This window comes from Callithrix jacchus, chromosome 20 (genome assembly GCF_049354715.1).
Source record: "Callithrix jacchus isolate 240 chromosome 20, calJac240_pri, whole genome shotgun sequence".
Classification (NCBI taxonomy): Eukaryota; Metazoa; Chordata; class Mammalia; order Primates; family Cebidae; genus Callithrix; species Callithrix jacchus.
This window is the reverse complement of record NC_133521.1, coordinates 25,444,793-25,465,342: the sequence shown is the minus strand read 5'-3', so window position 1 is coordinate 25,465,342 and position 20,550 is coordinate 25,444,793. Positions and strand designations below refer to the sequence as shown.

Genomic DNA, 20,550 nt, shown 5'->3' with positions numbered 1-20,550 from the left:
TTTGCAGCCTCAGTCCAGGGTCTGCCAGGCACCAAGAGCTCACACTTTGCCCTTCTAAGTGCCAGGCCCCTCAGAAGCCTGGCACTCATTGTTTAGAGTGGGGGCTTCAGCACCAGACAAATGCGGGTTTGTATCCAACTCAACCACATGCTGGTGAGAAGAGTCACCATCTCTGAGCAGACCTGTGACTCCTGTTCCAAATGGATGCGGAACCACTGAGTTATGAGGAACCATGATGTGTTACAACTCACAACCTGCCAGAACCTCACGGCCCTGGCCTTCACAGCAAAGTCCACTAGAGTAAGCATTCCCTCACCAGTCAGAACATCCTGGATGCTGAGCAGCCTTTTCTGAGAGCCTGGTACCTTTGATAGCCCTGGGAGACTCCTCTAATCCCAGCCACCAGGTTGTCACTATGGAACTAATTAAACCATCTGTCCTCAGTATCCACAGCTCAACATTAGAATGGGAGATGGTTCAGGGAGCCAATTAGAGGCCAGGCATTGGGAGGTGGTAGAGGTGAGAGCCTCACACCTGGGCTTTTATCTGGTAAGTCCCCAGGAGTCAGGGGACCTTGGCCTAAAGAGCCTGTCTTGACTGGAGCGTGTGAGGGGACTGAGTCTACACAGCTGGCCTGGCCTCAGGCCTGGAACTTTAGCTCAAGGACAAGAACACCCATAAAGCCAGGCCCAGCTCCCAACCTCACATCTGCCACGATGTTGCTGCTTAGCCTGACTCTAAGCCTGGTTCTCCTCAGCTCCTCCTGGGGTGAGTGGGCCAGGACCAGCCCTAACTCAGCCCTGGGGGCAACTCAGCTCCCAGCACCAGCCCAGGGAAGGGGCCAGGCTGGCTGGAAGGGATGCAGGTGGACAGAGTGGGCAAAGGAAACAGGATGTGCCAGGGCAGGGGAGCATGAACAGGCCTGCAGGGATGGGAGGGGGGTAAAAGTGGGGTGGAGGGTTCACAAATAGGACCAGAGCTTGAGCTAGGCCCTGGGAGCTGGGGCCGGGGTGGGTAGGGCATGGTTTAGGAAGCTGAGACAGGAAGACCTGTCCATGTCTTTTAGAAAGGACCCTCTGGCTGTATGAATGGTATGAACTGTTCAGGTCTGGAGAGGTCAAAGAGACCAGGGGAAGAGACGGGAAACAATGGGACTAGGCTGGAGCAAGAGGCGAGAGAACGGCAGGACTGGGGGACTGGTTGGATGGGGAAAAACAAGATAGCTGTGGGGCCCGACGGTACTTGTATGTACCCTGTTGGGGAAGGGGTAGTACTGTACCCTCTCTACAGACCTCTCCAGGGTGCACAGCGTGGGGCACCCAGGAGGAGGAGGAGGTGGGAAAAGGCAGGCTGAGGCCTGGGAAGCAGGTCCTCACCAGCCCAATGGTCAGGCTGCGGCCTTCCTGCCATCAAACCGGCACTGAGCTTCAGCCAGAGGATTGTCAACGGGGAGAATGCAGTGCCGGGCTCCTGGCCCTGGCAGGTGTCCCTGCAGGTACACCACTGGAGGGGTGGGCAGGGTCCTGGGTATGTCATGCCTAGGGGCAGCCTGAGCAGCCCATCCCCACTCTGATCTCTGAGCCCTGACCCCAGGACAGCAGCGGCTTCCACTTCTGTGGTGGTTCTCTCATCAGCCAGTCCTGGGTGGTCACTGCTGCCCACTGCAATGTCAGGTGAGTGCCCTCACTCCACCTGCCCCACCCCTCACCTCTTCCTGCCTCCTCGCCTTGCTGTCCCCATCTTGTTCTGCCCTCCCTGCAGCTGCCTAACCCTACCTCCCTGCAGCCCTGGCCGTCACTTTGTTGTCCTGGGCGAGTATGACCGATCATCCAACGCAGAGCCCCTGCAGGTTCTGTCCATCTCTCGGGTGAGTGCCTGGGCTGCAGACATGGAGGAAGAGTGGGCAGGGCAGGTGGGTGGGCTCTGGGAACAAGGAATTCAGGACACACCCTGGCCTACCCCACTAAGTACCTATCAGCCCCAGGTGCCGGGACCCACCCCAGCCCAACATGGCCTGCTTCTGGCCCCACAGGCCATTACGCACCCTAGCTGGAACCCCACCACCATAAACAATGACTTGACACTGCTGAAGCTCGCCTCGCCAGCCCAGTACACAACACGCATCTCACCAGTGTGCCTGGCATCCTCGAACGAGGCTCTAACTGAAGGCCTCACGTGTGTCACCACCGGCTGGGGTCGCCTCAGTGGTGTGGGTAAGAACTCAGGCCAAAGCTCAGGGCGGGAAGACTGAGAGGTGGGTCCAGCCTGACCACCCCTCCTGCCCCACAGGCAATGTGACACCAGCACGTCTGCAGCAGGTGGCTTTGCCCCTGGTCACTGTGAATCAGTGCCGGCAGTACTGGGGCTCACGTATCACTGACTCTATGATCTGCGCAGGTGGCGCAGGTGCCTCCTCGTGCCAGGTGAGCCATGGCACCCCATCCCCGGCACACCTCCCAATCCCCCACATTCACTTCTCCCTCCCTCTTCCTTCTCAGGGTGACTCTGGAGGCCCTCTTGTCTGCCAGAAGGGAAATGCGTGGGTGCTTATTGGTATTGTCTCCTGGGGCACCAAAGACTGCAATGTGCGCGCACCTGCTATGTACACCCGAGTTAGCAAGTTCAGCGCCTGGATCAACCAGGTCATAGCCTACAACTGAGCCCACCACGGGCCCCTCCCCAGCTCAACCCATTAAAGACTCAGGCCCTGTCCCATCATGCATTCTTGTCTGTCTTCCTGGCTCAGGATAAAAGAGGCTGTTGAGGGTCCAACTCCCTACTTGGACTTCTGGCATGGAAGGGGCTGAGTGACTCCTTGAGGAGTAGTGGTTCTTCCTAGAGTAGCCATGCCCTCCTCCAGGGCAACCCCTTGGTTCTACAGCAAGAAGCCAGAGCTGTTGGAATGAATGGCAGCCCTCTCTGGAGAGGCAGCCTGTTTACTGAATACAGAGGATACATTTACAAACTGAATACACGTAATAAATAACTGCACATTCTCCATCCACAATCCATGGCATGAAAGCCCAGGTGGGTCTGTCAAAGGCCCACATCTCCAAACCCCTGATCCTGCCCTCAGGACCAGGCCTACCCTGGGCAAGAGAAAACATAACACCCAAGCTTCAAGCCCCCAGAGACACTTGGGGAACTGGGGGGAAATTCTGAGGCCATGGGGCTTGGCTTTCCACTGCCTCCTTCCAGTGGGCAGTGGGGATGACAGGAGGGGGTGTCTAAGGCACAGTGGACTTGGTACAGAGTGGTCGCTTTAGTTTTGTTTCCCACTGGAGGTGGCACATGCAGGAAGAGGAGGGCCTGGCCCAAGCTGCTGACCGGTAGAAGCTGAGTGAGAGCCAAACCCTTCCCCACTAGCAGGGGCCCTGCAGTCAAGCTAAGGCCAAAGCTGGGCGCTGGCCCCATTCTACCCACTGAAGGCAGCTGTGGAGGGAGGGGCTCAGGTTCCAGTCTGGTTTGTGGTAGGGGGAGATACCACAACAGCCATGGGGACAGTTCTGGCTCAGGCCTCTAGGAAAGCAGCCACCCAACCCTACCCACCTCCCACAGGGGCTCTTTCCAGCCTGAGACTCAGTGGGACCCAGACTGGAAGGTTAATGCTGTGAAGGGAAGCAGCACACGGTGGACGGGGCAAGGCCAGATGTGAGAAGGCAGTGCCCCAGGCACCCAGGGTTCAGAGGCAGGTCACACAGTATTGCTAAGTTCCAGGGAGGGGTGTGCAGAAGCTCAGCAGCAGGGGAGAGGTGAGTAGCCGGGGACCCTCCCCCAGTGCTGCAACTCCTTTCTTCCCATGTCCTCTCGGATGACTACATGTGTGCACGATGGGCGTGCAATGATCACTCCCAGGCTGCCAATACCCATGCAGACACCAGATGGCGCCTTCATGCAGCTGCAGAGGAGGGAGCGGCAAAGCCTGAAGGGAAGGGGCAATGGGCTGCACCAAAAGATAGTACCCAGGCTGACACTGGACCCTAATGTGAAGGAGCCCCCTGCCCTCTGCCTTGGCCCCCAGGTGCCCCATCCCCCAGGTAGCAGCAGTGGGGCTCCCTTTAACCACCCCCAGTTGGGAAGGAGGCACCTGGGGAATGGAATGGGCATCCAAGGGGGAGAGGGAGGTAGTGGTAGGCTCTACAAAGAAGGCACCAAAGGCAGTGGGCTGGTGGGCAGAGACACCCTCAGAGTCTGAAGAAGCTGGAGCCTGGGCAAGCCGACCACCAGCATGGACACAGTCTAGAAGGGTGAAGGTCCACTCCATGGCCCCACTACCAGAGGTCCTGGGACCAGGAGGGCTCCCTGGGGGCACCACAAAGGAAGACAGATCTTGGCTGGGAGGTGGAGGGCTATTTGGATCTAGCTAAGGGCTACCGGTCCAGACAGGGCACAAGCTTTGTGCCTACCTGGATCTCCCACTAGAGCATAATCTTAAGGATCAGGATGTATGGGAATGTGTGGAGCCAGGGAGGAGGGCTCTGTGAAAGAAAGGGGTCCCAGAAGCAACTGTCCCACAAGGTCCTGAGGCCACAGGACACCCTCCACCCTGCACTGCAGGCCCCTTTGATTTGGGAAGAGCCAAAGGGCAAAGAAGACAGTGAAGGCCAGGTCCTATCCCTTCAAAACTCCAGAGCAGCTACCCAAGAGGGGTATCAGTGCCAGGCCAGGCTCCCAGTTCAGGGTGGGTCACAGCCCCCTGGGCTACTTCCACTCTCTCACACCTGGCCCAGGCCCATGGTGAGGACAGGGGCTGCTGAAGGCACAGAGAAGGGGCTGGCACCAGACATTCTTCACCTACTGCGGGTCACACAGGCCTATCTCCAGAGAGGGCATCAGAGCCAGAGGGCACCACAGTGTGTGGCCAGGCTGGGCCGTGCCGCATGTGTGCACAGCCAGGTGGCTCAGCCATTGTACTGCTGCTGGTAGCGCAGGTTGAGCTCCCGCAGCTCCCGCTCCCGCACACGGCGTGACTTGTTGGAACGTGTCGAGCGGCTGGAACGTGTGGACTGGGCAGATTTGGTGCTCTGGCAGCGCGAGGAGGCACGTTTGAGGAGGTTCTGGGATATGGAGCGGTGCAGGTTCTTCATGGATGAAGAGGCGGCCATGCTTACCACCCATGGGTGCCTCAGGGCCTGCAGTGCAGTCATACGGGCTCCAGGGTCCACTGTCAGCAGGCGGTCAATGAAGTCCTTGGCCAAGTTGGACACACTAGGCCAGGGCTAGAGACCAAGGACAAGCATTAGAGCAAGAACACCCAACACTGCCCACCCCATCTGGATGAGCCACTACCCAGCATCCCTGTACTTTCCCGAGAGAGGCACTGCCCCTTCTCTCATGTAGCACTTGGGGCCTCCCCACCCAGTGCTGGCCTAGGCTGCTCTCGTGGCGATGAGGAGTCTGACAAGGAAGGAAAGGACCTGTCCACTCTCCCAGGGAGCAAACATTTTTTATTTTTTGAGATGGAGTCTTGCTCCGTCACCCAGGCTGGAGTGCAGTGGCTCAATCTTGGCTCACTGCAACCTCTGCCTCCCGGGTTCAAGTGATTCTCCTGCCTGAGTAGCTGGGATTACAGGCACGTGCCACCACGCCCGGCTAATTTTTGTATTTTTAGTAGAGATGGGGTTTCATCATGTTGATCAGGCTGGTCTTGAACTCCAGACCTCATGATCCACCCGCCTTGGCCTCCCAAAGTGCTTGGATTACAGGCGCGAACCACCGCGCCCAGCCCCGGGAGCAAACTTCTATGGTGCACTGGACCCAAAGCCTGGCTCAGGGAGATGGCCTCTGCTAGGACCCCCCAACCTACCCCAGGATAATTATAACTCAGGGGAATGTAAGAGAATGACTCAAACTTTCCCACCACATCCTAAGTCAGACTAAAGCTCCAATCCCTGGATGACCAGGATCAGGCCACTTAGAGGGGAACTTCCTAGTCCTTACAGTGGTGGGAGACCACTGCTCCCTGACTCCACCTCCCAGCATGGGGAGTAAAGGAAATAATTCAAGGCAACTAGATTTCCCAGTCTGCTGAGGGCAGGGACTTCCAGCGACCAGGCAGGAACCAGGAGCCTTCTCAATGGCACCCTGCAGTGCACATGACTTCTTTAAGCCACAAAGGGCTGCTGGCAGTGCTGTGCGCCAGTCTCATTTTAGTACATTCTGTCTCCCGGCAGGAACTCCATAAAGTTCGCTCTGCCACATGCGCCTAGGGCTGCCTCGTCTTAACCCCGCACCCCAGCAGCTGTCTGTCTCCAGGCCTCAGGCTCATGGCTGTCTTCACTTGGCTGGATCCTCTGGTTCTCAGGGTAGAGGACACTTGCTTAGACTCCCTCTTAGCCCCCAGTGCTTCCAGCAATTATTCCAGCTATAACTTGAAGACTGCAGTTTCATGTTCATTTATTATTCCCATGAGATCATGCTGCGCTGGATGAGCCCCAGTGCCTGGTGCTGCGCATATAGGAAGCGCTCAGTAGGCACAGGTGAGTAACAACCCACGATGCTGCGACCAGATGTACCCTTTCCTGGAGCTGCTTCCAGGCCATGGGGCTCAGTCAGGTGAGTCCTTGAGTCCTCCATCTCCTAGGAGCACTTTAAGCATGGGTTCTGATGCTCCCCCAAGGATAGGCAGCTAGGACCTTTCCTGAACCTGTTGCAGATGGCTCAACAGGGATGCTAAGAATACCATCACTTTGCTTCCTGCCAGCTGAGGTCTGCCTGTTCCACCCATGGTACCCTTCACCCTAACGAACTGCTGAACATGCCCTCCAGGGGGCTTAGGAGGATCTGAGAGTCCTCTTTCAGGGCAGGTGCACAGCCATTTGGCAGACACGTATACCCACTGACTAATGCTATCCCTAGTCTGGCTCCCTTGACCTCCAACTTTTCCCCTACCCAGGGGGAGTCAGTAGAGGGGTGAGGCAGGGAGAACACGCTTCTGAGGAAGGGCTGGGGCTACCTGCAGCTGCTGTCCTCTTTGGAAGGTTATTTCAAGTTTTACTGAGCTGAAATGGGAGCAACAGCAGAACCACATTTCCAAACACACCTAACAGGCTCATCCTCACCTGTGGGCCAGCAGCACCCAGTGACTCCTGGGGAGATGCTGGCCCTCAGGAGGAGGAAAGTCATGGCCCAGTAGCATGCAGCCAATGGAGGCCCATAGATACCTTACTATCCAAGGGCTGTGTGTAGGTGCAGACAGCAACAGCCCTCCCACGCAGGCAAGTAAGCCCCCTGGGGGCTTGTGTTGTTCAAGATTTATACTGAGGTATTGAGGCCAATATGCAGGGCAACTGGAGTAGACAGCTACCACAACAGCTTTTGGATCACAGCCCAAAAACCCACGTGCAGTAGCTTCTGCCTGTAATCCCAACACTTTGGGAATCTGAGGCAGGAGGACTGCTTGAGCCCAGGAGTTCAAGATCATCCTGGGCAAGATGGTAAGACTCTGTCTCAAAGAAAAAAAAAAAAAAACATTTAAATTTTTTTTTAAAAAAAGAAAGCTCCATGGCTGCCCCCTGAACATGAGGAACCACTAGTGGGGGTAGCCAGTCCAGACCACAGACATTCACTGTAGCCCCCATCACCCACTGGAGAGACAGAAAGCAGCTTAATGGAGACAGCACAGACCCAGCTGAACAGATGGGTCAGGGGACACCTGTGCTGCCTGCTGGCTTTCTAGTCTCCAGGAAACGGAGAACTCACTAGGGAGCACGTTGCAGCTAAGCCTGGCCTGTTGATGGAACAGCCCCAAGACAGGACTGGCAGCCCAGGCTGTCCCAACAGGGCTGAGACATGGATTCTGCCCCTGCACCTTGGTCCAGCCAAGACAAAAGAGGGGCAACTCCCCTACAGAGGTTAGGAGCCTGAACATGGATGGAATGGAGGCTTCCCTACTTCATATCCACACCCAGCCAAACTGTGGACCCAAAACTCCAAACCAGTCACCAATGCAGTCTTGGAGGGGCCTCTCCCCAGACCAGCCCTATGGGCTTAAGTGTCTCCATCTTCAGAGTGGCACAGGCTCACACCAGGCATCAACCCCTGCTGCTCATGGAGCGGCCAGCCCATTAGTGCCAAAGCAAGCCAGATCGATCCCTCTCCCCCTGCTCCCCAAGATTCTCGCCTCACCAATTACTGTGGATGTGTGGGTGTGTGCAGAATGCAGATGGACTCATTTGTCTGAGGGCTGGCCTGGCCTCTCTGGCAGGTTCCAGCTCTCCCCATCTTTGAAGAGCTGTGAGCAGCTGGGCCAGGTGGGTCCCCCAAGCTAATGTGACTCAAGTCATCCTGACCTGAGAACCAGGCTGTGCCAATGGCCTCCAGCCTAACCGTTGTACACAGAGGAACCTACAGAAGAAAGTCAGGCTGAACACAAGAAGGTAGTCTTCATCCAGCTCACTGTGAGGCAGGGTCTTAGGCTAACCTCCAGAATAACAGGCCTCACTCAATCTGGGAGCCCTGCTGAGGCCTCCCACAGGGCTCAGAAAAGTAAGGCTTTCCACACTCGCCCACAGCCATGCTTTGGGCCCCGTATCAACTCAGCACCTCCTCAGAAAGTGCTCAACACCAGCAGCCCAACCCACCTGCTTCCCCTGGAGCCACTCAAGTATGTATGTCAGCCATGGACTGTCTGGCCGGGAAGCATTCTAAGCAGGAGAAAAGGGAAAATTATGAACAGTGATGGCCTTTAGTCTCCATAACTGTTTGTTCTGGTGAAGGACAGAACTTATGCCCCAGTATACTTATTTGAGGCCACACCAGGGTCATAGCACAGATGCCAAGACCCACCTGGGCAGTCTCTCTGAGGCTTCCACTTGCTTCTGGGCTGATGTGGAGCATCAGGCACAGAGGGAAACGCTAAGATGTCACTGGCTCTGACCCCAGACTCTCAGGTTTCCCCCCGCTTTGGGATCAGAGAACAGCTTCCATACCCGGGGTCACAGCCTCCACTCTCCTTTCTACAGTCTCTGGACAAGTCAATGGCTCATGCCTCTAATCCCAGCACTTTGGGAGGCTGCTGCATGAGTGAGGGCCGGGCCCTGCTCCAAGAGGAGGACAAGCAGGGGCTATGGGAGGAGGGCATCACCTCCACTCTGACTCCTACCATCAACCTGGCTGCCTTTCTCCTGAGTCCGTGGCCCTCAAAGAGCCCTTTTCCCTTTGCAGTTAGGATACCTGCTCCTGATGTTGGAACAACAAAGATGCCAATAGTGGGTATGGGGAGGGACCTCTTTCTTGAGCACCTCCTTACCAACTGGCCCTCCTCATTCCTCTACCCATGCTGGGCGAAAGCCACTCCTTGGCAGTGAAGTCTGACTCCCCCTGGAGAGGGAGAGGCAGCAGAGCGGGAAGGGCTTTCTGCTCCTGCCGGAGGACCCCCAGCACCAACCCTTTTAGCTCTAATGTCTGGCACAAGGGCCTGGCACGAACACTACCCATGTACCTGCCAACAGTCTCACCTTGAGCCCAAGGGCAAAGGAGGAAACAAAGAACAGTGCCAGCTCTCCAGCATAGGCTGCAGGCAGAGGAGGAAGCTGCTTCTTTCTGGCAGCAAACACACCTTACAGGGTAGCCCTAGACTTCCTCTGGCAGGCAGGGCTGCCTACTGGCAAGTGAGGCTGGGAGAGAAAGGCCCATTGGTGTCTCTTCTGAGTGGCATGTGGGATAGATTAAAGGGTTAGACTGCAAGCCCAGCAACCTGAGTTCTAGTTCTACCTTCTCTGCTGGCTTTAGAGAAATCACAATGCCATCACTTTCAGCATGAAGAAGGGACCGAATGTCATGAACTCTAGGTCCCTTCCAGTTTCTAAAGTCCTAGATTCCTTTTTCTCTACCTTTTCCCTCACATGGCCACATATGAAGCACAGAGCAGAAAATCTAGCATTTAAGCTGACCTCTTTTTTTTTTTTTTTTAGAGATGGGGTCTCAATATGTTGTCCAGGCTAGAGTGCAGTGGCTATTCACTGGTGCGATTCCACTACTGATCAGCACGGGAGTTTTGACCTGCTCCATTTCTGACCTGTACCAGTTCACCCCTCCTTAGGCAACCTGGTGGTCCCCTGCTCCCGGGACGTTACCATATTGATGCCAAACTTAGTGTGGACACCCAATTGGCATAGCACACCACAGCCCAGAACTCCTGGGCTCAAGTAATCCTCCCACCTCAGCCTCCTGCGTAGCTATAGGCACACGCCACTGCTCCCAGCTAAGCTGACCTCTTAACCCCTGGGTTCCTTATCTAACCCATGATGATTCTGGAGCAGGCCGGCTGGCAGAGAAGGTGGTCCCACCACAGCACTGCTAGGGAAAGGAAGGGAGGAAGCAGCCTGAGCTTTGCTACCATGACTCAGTTCTTCCCTCAGCTCTGTCTCAAGATGTATTTTCAGACCTAGTGTTCCCACCTTCAAAGGCCTCCTTTCTGTACTTACGTGGGCCTGAATGAGAGCAGAGAAAAGGGCACAGAGGAAATTCTGGGAAACAGAGCTTTGGGTTTACTCAGGAGAGAACAGCATGACAACAAGAACAGCACCCAGTGATGCTGCCCACAACAACGACCAGCATTTTGTCAAATTAAGTAGAATTAGACACTGTAGCAGCAAAGCCAGCTTCTCCTCCTCTGGTTAAAAACCCATCATCCTGGTGCCTGGGCTTTCAGACCAGACAGAATCTACCACCCTGGGACCCAGCAGAGGGCGGGTGAGGGGGCAAGCAACAGAAAAGGGAAGAGTGTAGGGGGAGAGAGCCTGAGAAGAGAAACAGAGGGAAGAGAATGGAGTTTTAAAAACAAACAGAGAATAAAAATGAGAAAAGGTGTGACAACTTAAAGGTTAGTAAGGTTGTATTCTGAAACTTGAAATGGGGGCCAGGCGCGGTGGCTCACGCCTGTAATCCCAGCACTTTGGGAGGCCGAGGCAGGTGGATCACGAGGTCAAGAGATCGAGACCATCCTGGTCAACATGGTGAAACCCCATCTCTACTAAAAATATAAAAAATTAGCTGTGCACGGTAGCATGTGCCTGTAATCCAGCTACTCAGGAGGCTGAGGCAGGAGAATTGCCTGAACCCAGGAGGCGGAGGTTGCGGTGAGCCGAGATCGCTCCATTGCACTCCAGCCTGGGTAACAAGAGCGAAACTCTGTCTCAAAAAAAAAAAAAAAGAAAGAAAGAAAGAAAGAAAGAAAGAAACTTGAAATGGATAACGAAATCGTGTGCCCGCCCCCGTCCCTGCCCAGAGCCACAGAGTGGAGGGGAAGGAGAGGAGGGAGACAGGGTACAACTTAAGATCATGAAGGGGCTGGGCATGGTGGCTCACGCCTGTAATCCAAGCACTTTGGAGGCCAAGGCAGGCAGATCACCTGAGGTCAGGAGTTCAAGACCAGCCTGACCAACATGGTGAAACTCCATCTTTATTAAAAAAATAATAAATAAATAAAATAAAATTAAAAAAGACCAAGAAGGATGCTGTTTGCTTGCTCTGCAATCAGCCTGTACCAGCAACCTAGTGATGTCTGCTTTTAAAAATGTCCTTAGATGGCCAGGCATGGTGGCTCCTAGCACCTTGGGAGACTGAGGCGGGCAGATCACGAGGTCGAGAGATTGAGACCATCCTGGCCAACATGGTGAAACTCGATCTCTACTAAAAATACAACAATTAGCTGGGCGTGGTGGCATGTGCTTGTAGACCCAGCTACTCAGGAGGCTGAGGCAGGAGAATCGCTTGAACCTGGGAGGTGGAGGTTGCAGTGAGTCGAGATCATGCCATTGCACTCCAGCCTGGTGACAGGCTCTGTCTTAGATAAAAAAAAATTTTTTTTAAATTATGTCCTAGAGTAGCCCTGGAAGTTCATGATCTCTTTTATCTCCACTCATCAAGGATTCTGCTGAGGCCAAATGATTCCCAGGGTCTAGCCTCTTTTTTTTGAGATGGAGTCTCACTTTGTCACCCAGAGTGGAGTGCAGTGCCGCGATCTCGGCTCATTGTAACCTCCATCTCTTGGGTTCAACTGAATCTCCTGCCTCAACCTCCCAAGTAGCTGGAACTACAGGGGCATGCTACTACCCCCAGCTAATTTTTTGTATTTTTAGTTAGAGACGGGGTTTCACCATGTTAGCCAGGATGGTCTTGATCTCCTAACCTCGTTATCAGCCACCTTGGCCTTCCAACGTGCTGGGATTTAGGTGTGAGCCACCGCACGTGGCATTTTTTTTTTTTTTTTAGATAGAGTTTTGTTCTTGTTGCCCAGGCTGGAATGCAATGGCACAATCTCATTGCAAACTCCACCTCCTGGGTTCAAGAAATTCTCCTGCCTCAGCCTCCCAAGTAGCTGGGATTATAATCATGCACCACAACACCCAGCTAATTTTGTATGTTGAGGTTTCACCATGTTGGTCAGGCTGGTCTTGAACCCCTGACCTCAGGTGATCCACAGGCCTTCCAAACTGCTGAGATTACAGGCGTGAGCCACCATGCCTGGCCTTTTTTTTTTTTGGGAGGCAGAGTCTCGCTCTGTAGCCCAGGCTGGAGTGCAATAGTGCGATCTCGGCTCACTGCAACCTCTGCCTCCTGAGTCCTGATTCAAGCAATCCGCCTGCCTCAGCCTCCCGAGGAGCTGAGACTACAGGCACATGCCACCACGCCCAGCTAATTTTTGTATTTTTAGTAGAGACAGGGTTTCACCATGTTGGCCAGGTTGGTCTTGAACTCCTGACCTTGTGATTCACCCGCCTCAGCCTCCCAAAGTGCTAGGATTACAGGCGTGAGCTACTGCGCCTTGACTTTTTTTTTTTTTTAACTTCTTTCCACCCTAATTTCTGAGGCAGTTTGGAGGCTCAGTGGCTGTTACCATCTCATCCACACTGTAGTCTCTGTCTCTGGAACCCTTGCACACAGGACTTGGCTCAGGGCTAGCAATAGGTCAACATGGGAAGGCAGGAAGAATAAAGAGATGAATGTGACTTAGACTTCTGCTCCAAGCTGGCTGGGCCACATGGGAGCAGAGCTCTCTAGGCACCACACATCTACCAAGGCATGTCAGGCATGATTGAGAAGAGTAACCTTGTGATGGGAGGACTGACCAGGGAAGGTGAGCCTGAAGGAGCACAGCCAGTGAGGCTGGCTGGACCAGGTCACCATCAAATATGCCATGCAACTGAGAGCCCGCCTCCACCTCAGCAGGGGTGGGAGGAGGATGAGCATGGGAGGCTATGAGTGGATCTAAAGAGGTCAGGGCTGGGCACAGTGGCTCATACCTCTCATTCTAGGACTTAGGGAGGCCGAGGCAGGAGGATCACTTGAGGCCAGGAGTTCAAGACCAGGTTAGGCAACATAGTAAGACCCTATCTCTACAACCAATCTAAAAAGTTAGCTGGGTGTGATGGAGGCGGAGGCAGGAGGATGGCTTGGACCCATGAGTTTAAGGTTACAATGATAATCATGCCACTGCCCCCCAGCCTGGGCTCTACAACAAGATATTGTCTCTATTAAAAAACAAATAAATAAATACAAATAAAGAGGTCAGAATGTGGGAGAGATGATAACCCAGCATCTCCCAGAGGAACTCAATGGCCCAAAAGCGACAGAGCCTATGAAGGGCGGTGCTCTCCAGGTGGAGACAGACAATGAAAAGACAGGAGGGAGGGGACAGCTGACACACCAGGGATGGCTCTGAGCACAAGCCACCACACCCCGCTCTTTCTTGGCCAGGCCTCAAGCCCTGGAGGTGGAAAAAGTGATGAAAGGCAGCTGTGACCCAGGCTGACGTGATGCTATGGGTGGTCAGTGGGAACAGCTGAATGCAGCAGTATGGGGGTTGGGTCTGCCCCTGCCACTACAGGGAAGCTGCTGCTCTCTGGGGTGTGTGCAACCAGGACAGAAGCAACAAAGGGACACCTAGAAGACAGGGCTCTAGGGAGCCCAGTGGAGACACAGAGGTGGCACAAGAGGGGGCTGCTGCTCTTCTTTAGTCAGAGCTGCCTCTGGCCTCACATGGAGGGAGCTGCCTCTGTCTTCCTGCCAGACGTCTCCAACCAAGGACAGGTCCCCAACCACAGTGACCAATGAGGGTCCACCGCCTCCACCCAGTGACCCAAACCATGCCACCTCCCAGTGACCAGTCAGGAATCCAGCCTGAGGCTATCTGCTCCTGCAGTGAAGGAGAGGGACTTAATCTGTTGAACAACTCATGCTTCAGTGAGGTGGGGATAGCTTTTCCCCATGGGACCCTTCCTGGCCAGGTATGGAGGCATCTGCTTGTCCTCACAGGATCCTCATGCAGCCCCAGCAGGCCGGCAGGAAAGAAGGGCTTAGGGATGGATGCCTCATAGCAAACGATTCTAAACTGAATTGTGTTTGCTCGTGCTGTCAGTTATTGGGACAGTCGTGGGAAAGCCATCTCCTGACTCTGGGAGAAGAGAGTAATGCAGTATGTTTAAAAAAAAGGAAGAGTGCTCGCTTCAGCAGTGCATATACTAAAACTGGAACAATACAGAGAAGATTAGCATGGCCCCTGCACAAGGATGACATGCAAATTCGTGAAGCATTCCATATTAAAAAAAAAAAAAGAGAGAGAGAGAGAGAAGAGAGGTAAGCTGATGGGTACATCACAATCCCCATACACATTGAAGGTGAGAAAAGTCAGGCAACTGAAGCATCCAGCAGAATCCAAGCATAAGCCAGGAAATATGCTCCCTGCCTCCCCACATCCACTCTGCCACCAGCATATACATTTGGTCTCCTGCTCTCCAGACACCCAGACAGCCTTCCCCATGACTCTGGGGTGAGGTCCTACCCCTGCTCACATGGCTGCTCCTTGTGGCATATAAGGGGAGGTGAGGAGCAGGGAGGGAGACAGAGCATAGCCCAGGTGCAGTGGCTCACGCATGTAATCCCAGCACTCTGGGAGGCAGAAGCAGGCAGATCACCTGAGGTCGGAAGTTCGAGACCAGCCTGACCAACATGAAGAAACCCCCATCTCTACTAAAAATACAAAAAATTAGCCGGGTGAGGTGGCACATGCCTGTAATCTCAGCTACTCAGGAGGCTAAGGCAGGCAAATCACTTGAACCCAGGAGGCGGAGGTTACAGTGAGCCAAGATTGTGCCATTACACTCCAACCTGGAAAACAAGAGGGAAAAAAAGAGCATAGAAACCAGGCTGCATAACCAAGCCCTGTCACCTAGAGAGCACTGAGACATGCCACATTCTCTGCACCTCATTTTATTTTCTACATCCCAAGGCATGTTAGAGTCACTTTAAGAAGTGGGGAGGCTGGGTGTGGTGGCTCACACCTGTAATCCCAGAACTTTGGGAGACTGACGCGGGCAGATCACCTGAGGTTAGGAGTTCGAGACCAGCCTGGCCAACGTGGTGAAACACTGTTTCTACTAAAAATACAAAAATTAGCCAGGCATGGTGGCTAGCGCCTGTAATCCCACCTACTTGGGAGGCTGAGGCAGGAGAATCATTTGAACCTGGGAGGCAAAGGTTGCAGTGAGCCAAGATTGTACCACTGCACTCCAGCCTGTGCAACAGAGCAAGCCTCCTCAAAAACAAACAAAAAAACTCGGGGAAAAAAAAGTGGGGAAATCAGGGCCGGGCATGGTGGCTCATGCCTGTAATCCCAGCACTTTGGGAGGCTGAGGTGGGCGGATCACTTGAGGTCAGGGGTTCGAGACCAGACTGGCCAACACGGCAAAACCCTGTCTCTACTGAAAATACAAAAAAAGCCAGGCGTGGTGGTACATGCCTGTAATCCCAGCTACTCGGGAGGCTGAGGTAGGAGAACTGCTTGAAGCCAAAAGGTGGCGGCTTCAGTGAGCCAAGATCACGCCACTGCACTCCAGCCTGGGAGACAGAGTGAGACTCTGTCTCAAAAAAACAATAGAACTATAGGTGGCCAAGCTCACTGCCCCTTCTGGTATATTTGGTCCCAGATCAATGTATGGTCAACCTGCAACTCAGACACCCACCCCTGGGAAGCCACTTCCCACCAGCCCTTGTCACCCAGGCAGCAACAGAGTGGCCCTGAAGGTGGCCTTCCCCTCCCAACAGCACTCTGTCCCCTGCCAAGCAGCACTCACAAAGCTCTGTGAGTTAGGAACTTCTACCCAAGCCCATCTGTTCCTGGTACAGTCACCTGGCTCACCCACAGCTTAAAGACTGCCCAAGCAGAGGAGGGTGATAATTCAGGATACTGAAGGCAGCAGATGGAAAAGCTCCTAATGGCATCATTCTAATATCAATCCTACAAAAGCCCCTTCATCCGTCCTGCCTCTAGGAATAGAACTCTTGACAAAAGCACTGACATCAAGGATGTCACATTTCATGTCAAGTGAATCACAGACTCTCCCCATTGGAGGACCCTGACAGTTCTCTAGCATGAGTCTGCAGGTGATGACTCACCTTCTGTGCCATCCTTTAGAAACAGCTCCTCTAGGCCTCCCGGGCCTCATATTACAGGAAGCCACCTCTCAAGGTGACTCTGTGTTCTCAGACTGCTCTCACACTCACACAGGCCTTCCCTACCTCTTCCAACCTGTGTCTCCCCACCACTTCCAGCATGCCCTCTCCATTCCAGGGTGCCCCCTCCAACCCATTGCCTCTGGGTGCTGGGTAAACATTCAGATTTCTCCTCTTCAGTTATCTCTTCCTCAGCATCTGCTCCTCTTTCAAGAGTCTTGTATTTGCCCTAAAAGTTGATGAGCACACACCAGCCCTGGGCCTTCAAATCCTCCCCCAGCCCATGCCCACAGGCAGCTATGGCCAGCAGCCTAAGCGCATCGCCAGCAGGCTCTCTGCTTCCTTGTGGAGTCTGGTCCCTTGAGGGGAGCACTCCACTGGCTGCACAGGCTGTCTGCCTGCCAGCAGTAACATTTTGGACCCTTCCCAGGGCATCACCAATAACCACTGGTGCTTCGCTCAGGAGAAGCTAAGAGAAAGTTCCCCTACCGTTATCAATTATAAATACTCCAGTTCAACCCAGCACACAGTTACCACTGTGCACTAAACCTGGACATGACAGTGGAGAGAGTATGTTCTCATGTACATGCTATCCTCAAGTCAAGTTACGTAACCTCACCATCCTCAGTTTCCTCATCTGTAAGGGGAAGATTACATACCACTTGGCAGTGACTGGAGATAGTGGGTGCAGAACGCCCAGCCTTGGGCCTGCTACTCAGTAGGCACCACACAATGGCAGTAGGCAGCATTATTCCTAAAGGAAACAACTAAGACCAATGTGGGGAGCAGCATAAACAGTTTACACAGAAGCTTGGGGTGGAGAGTGAATGGAGGCAATGACTCGAGCCTGTGGTGTGTATGGAGTGGGCTGGGGTCTAGGGCCTGGGCTTCGGGCTGGGGGATCTGGAGTGCCAGGATAGTAGGTAGGACCCCACGTGCTCTCCAGGTCAGAAAGCAGCCAGGAATCCTCTCCAAGCCTGCCCATACAAGCTGATGTCCCTCCTGCAGAGTGGGGCTCTGCCACATACTCCCTCACCTCCAACACTGTGACTTACACATACCATGTGGATCCCACCCCTGGGATCCCTGATCTGCCCCAAACATCCCCAGGAGGCCAGGATGGAGTTATTCCAATAGCCTCCAGTTAGCCTTCCTTCTGCCAGCCTCCCTTCCCACGTCCTGCTTCCTTCCTCCTCTGCTACCCAGAACCCAGAGGACTCCTCCTATAGTGCAGAGGGCTCCCAACAACAAACACCAGACCCACCCCTCCCCCCCCGCCCCCGCCTTTTCAAACTCTGCTCTGTCACTCCCAATCTCCTTTTTATTCTGGAGCACCCAGCAATGCACTTGGGGCCTCCTCCTTCTCAAAATTCATCTTCTGGAGGAAGCTTTCTATTCAAGTCCATGGAAGCCACTGAACCCGACACAGGACTGGCGCTGCATGGACAGAGCCCGCAGGTAACAAGCACACTGGACAGGGCCTGGTGTACATGAGACAGCACTCTACGGGGTCAGGGAACAGGAAAGGTGCCCCTAGAAAGGCACCAAGCACCATGAGGCCCTGGCTGGTGAGGAATACACACCTCCAAACCCTGCTGCGTCAGAGGTCCTCCATTCACACAGCAACATCCCCCCTCAGCATGGCACACTCTCTCTCTCACAGAGTTTCTCCCGGCAGAGCCTTGCTCACTTAGAAGGACTTCATCAGGGCAAACGCCTATCATACACATAGGACAGATGGCTGGAGTGGGTAGGGTCAGGACCAAAGCACCTGACCTGAACACCACAGTCCATGTTCCAGACTGCCCAGGCCCAGTGGCTCTATGTCGAGGCCTGTGTTCACATGTGCCTGCCAGTGCGGGTCCATCCTATGGCCATTTCCTATTCCAGTTCTTTCTCCCCAGGCAATCTCAACCTCCATGGATGGGAAGAACAGGCCTTCATGTCTCTTGCATTTTCCCCAGGTATGCACAGGTGCTTGTGGGTGGGCAGTGGCCAGGACAACAACAAAAAAGCCTGTCCTAGTGTTATGGAAAAGAGCTATAAAAGCATGCCAGGTTTCGGGCAGGAACTTGAAGGAGATGCTGCCTCTGCTTACCAGGAGACCGTTTGGCTGTGAAGTGAGTGGCTGGAAGGGGTGATTGCTGGGCTCATTCTACTGATGTCTGTCCTCACCTCCATGCAAAAAACTAAAGAGAAACCAGGGCCCTGCCAGGAAGTGGAAGAGGCTGGTACTTCTCAGACTCCTAATGTTCATGCATATACCCTGGAATCTCATTAAAATGTAGATTTTGATTCAATAGGTCTAGGTGGGGCCTGAGGGTCTTGCTGGACTGGTATCCAGCTGAGAGAGCATCATCTCAGGATGAGGACCCCTCCCCCAGGAAATGTCCCAGACAGATACCTCCCAACCTGGAGCTCTCCACAGGTGGTGGTAGAATCTGATTTTGGGGGTCACCCAAGCTCCTGGTTACAGATAAGGGCCACGAGAGCCTGCCGGGATTTGCCTCTGGAGCTGAGAATTTACGCTTTTCAGCTCCAGGTAAAGGGTAGTAAGAGAAAAGGCTGGGCAGTGCCTCCTCAACATTCACTCACTCACTGCAAGCCCCAGAGTGCTGTCCTGTGATTCCAGCAGAGCAGTGAGCAGAATCTAAGGACCCAGTCTTTCTGCTACAGTAGGAGCAGACAGGAATCCACTCCCCACCCCATTCATCATTTTCCAACCCTCAGGTAATCAATAGCCAGTTAGCAAGACTGCACAAGCCCCAATTAGATAAACTGCCAGAATCAGGAACTCGGCAAACCTACAGGCTTGTAGCAGAGTCATTACTCTGTCAGTGTATCTTGGGAAATCTGTCTCCCATTCTCCTGAACTAATCTCAATGTCCCCTCTGCCAGCTGGACTCTCAAGAGCCTGGCACCATGCAGAGCTCCCAGAACACAATCAGCCTCTCAAGTGTCAGACATTTACAGATCAAATTTCAGTTTCACCAGGCTCGGTGGCTCACGCCTATAATCCTACCCATTTTGGAAGGTCAAGGCAGGCGGATCACCTGAGGTCAGGAGTTTGAGACCAGCTTGGTCAATATGGTGAAACCCTGTCTCTACCAAAAATACATAAATTAGCAGGGCATGGTGGCACCCACCTATAATCCCAGCTACCCAGGAGGTTAAGGCAGGAGAATCGGTGTAACCTGGGAGATGGAGGCTGCAGTGAGCTGAGATCATGCCATTGCACTCCAGCCTGGGAGACAGAGCGAGACTCCGTTTAAACAGCAAAAAAAAATTCAGACCAGGTACGGTGACTCACGCCTATAATCCCAGCACTTTGGCAGGCCAAGGTGAGCAGATCATCTGAGGTCAGGAGTTTGAGACCAGCCTGACTAACATGGAGAAAACCCCATCTCTACTAAAAATACAAAATTAGCCAGGCATGGTGGCACATACCTGTAGTCCCAGCTACTCCAGAGGCTGAGGCAGGAGAACTGATTAAACCCCAGAGGTGGAGACTGCAGTGAACTGAGATCTCACCATTGCACTCCAGCCTGGGCAACAAGGGAGAAACTCAATCTCAAAAAAAAAAAAAAAAGACAGTGTCTTGCTCCATCCTTGCTCTATCACACAGGCTGGAGTGCAGTGACACAAATAGCTCTCTGCAACCTTGAACTCCTGGGCTCAAGTGATCCTCCCACCTCAGCCTCCTGAGGTGCTAGAGTACAGGGGTGTGCCACCATACCCAGCTAATTTTTTTAAGAGATGGGGTTTCACTATGTTGCCCAGGCTGGTCTGAAACTCCTGGCTTCAGGCAATACTCCTGCCTCAGCCTCCTAAACTGTGCTGAGATTATAGATGTGAGCCACTGTGCCCAGCCTGGGAGAGGATTTTTCTTTTCTTTTTTTTTTTGAGACAGAGTCTCAGTCTGTTGCCAGCCTGGAGAGCAGTGGTGCAATCTCGGCTCACCGCAACCTCCACCTCCCGGGTTCAAGCGATTCTCCTACCTCAGCCTCCCGAGTAGCTGGGATTACAGGCACCCGCCACCATGCCCGGCTAATTTTGTATTTTTAGCAGAGATGGGGTTTTCTCCATGGTCTCGAA

The 20,550-nt window shown here is 53.7% G+C and overlaps 2 protein-coding genes and 1 non-coding gene across 9 annotated transcripts in view; 2 read left to right on the top strand and 1 right to left on the bottom strand.

Annotated features, from left to right (window-relative positions):
* Positions 1-706: 706 nt before the first annotated feature.
* Positions 707-2,722, top strand: CTRL (chymotrypsin like). Of its 2 annotated transcripts, XM_008986092.5 has the most exons (7): positions 707-768; positions 1,392-1,495; positions 1,594-1,673; positions 1,786-1,867; positions 2,033-2,213; positions 2,290-2,423; positions 2,499-2,722. In XM_008986092.5, the coding sequence occupies exons 1-7, from the start codon at positions 717-719 to the stop codon at positions 2,658-2,660; spliced, it is 795 nt and encodes a 264-aa protein (XP_008984340.1). In that variant the 5' UTR covers positions 707-716; the 3' UTR covers positions 2,661-2,722. The 2 variants fall into 2 exon arrangements, with proteins under 2 accessions (XP_008984340.1, XP_035137827.1); XM_035281936.3 differs by having other exon boundaries at positions 2,290-2,722.
* Positions 2,723-2,897: 175 nt separating this feature from the next.
* Positions 2,898-20,550, bottom strand: part of PSKH1 (protein serine kinase H1) — a 37,883-nt gene continuing 20,230 nt past the window's right edge. For 3 of the 6 annotated variants that reach the window (XM_054248841.2, XM_054248840.2, XM_035281926.3), the window contains 2 exons: positions 8,583-8,645; positions 2,898-5,219 (listed from right to left, as the gene is read on the bottom strand). In XM_054248841.2, coding sequence (XP_054104816.1) covers positions 4,902-5,219; positions 8,583-8,645 — 381 coding nt within the window. In that variant the 3' untranslated portion in view covers positions 2,898-4,901. The remainder of the gene's footprint in view (positions 5,220-8,582; positions 8,646-20,550) is intronic. The other 3 variants (XM_035281933.3, XM_054248842.2, XM_002761077.7) reach the window with 1 other exon arrangement.
* Positions 14,442-14,548, top strand: LOC118149841 (U6 spliceosomal RNA). The gene has a single exon (XR_004737551.1). It is a non-coding gene; the product is annotated as a U6 spliceosomal RNA (small nuclear RNA).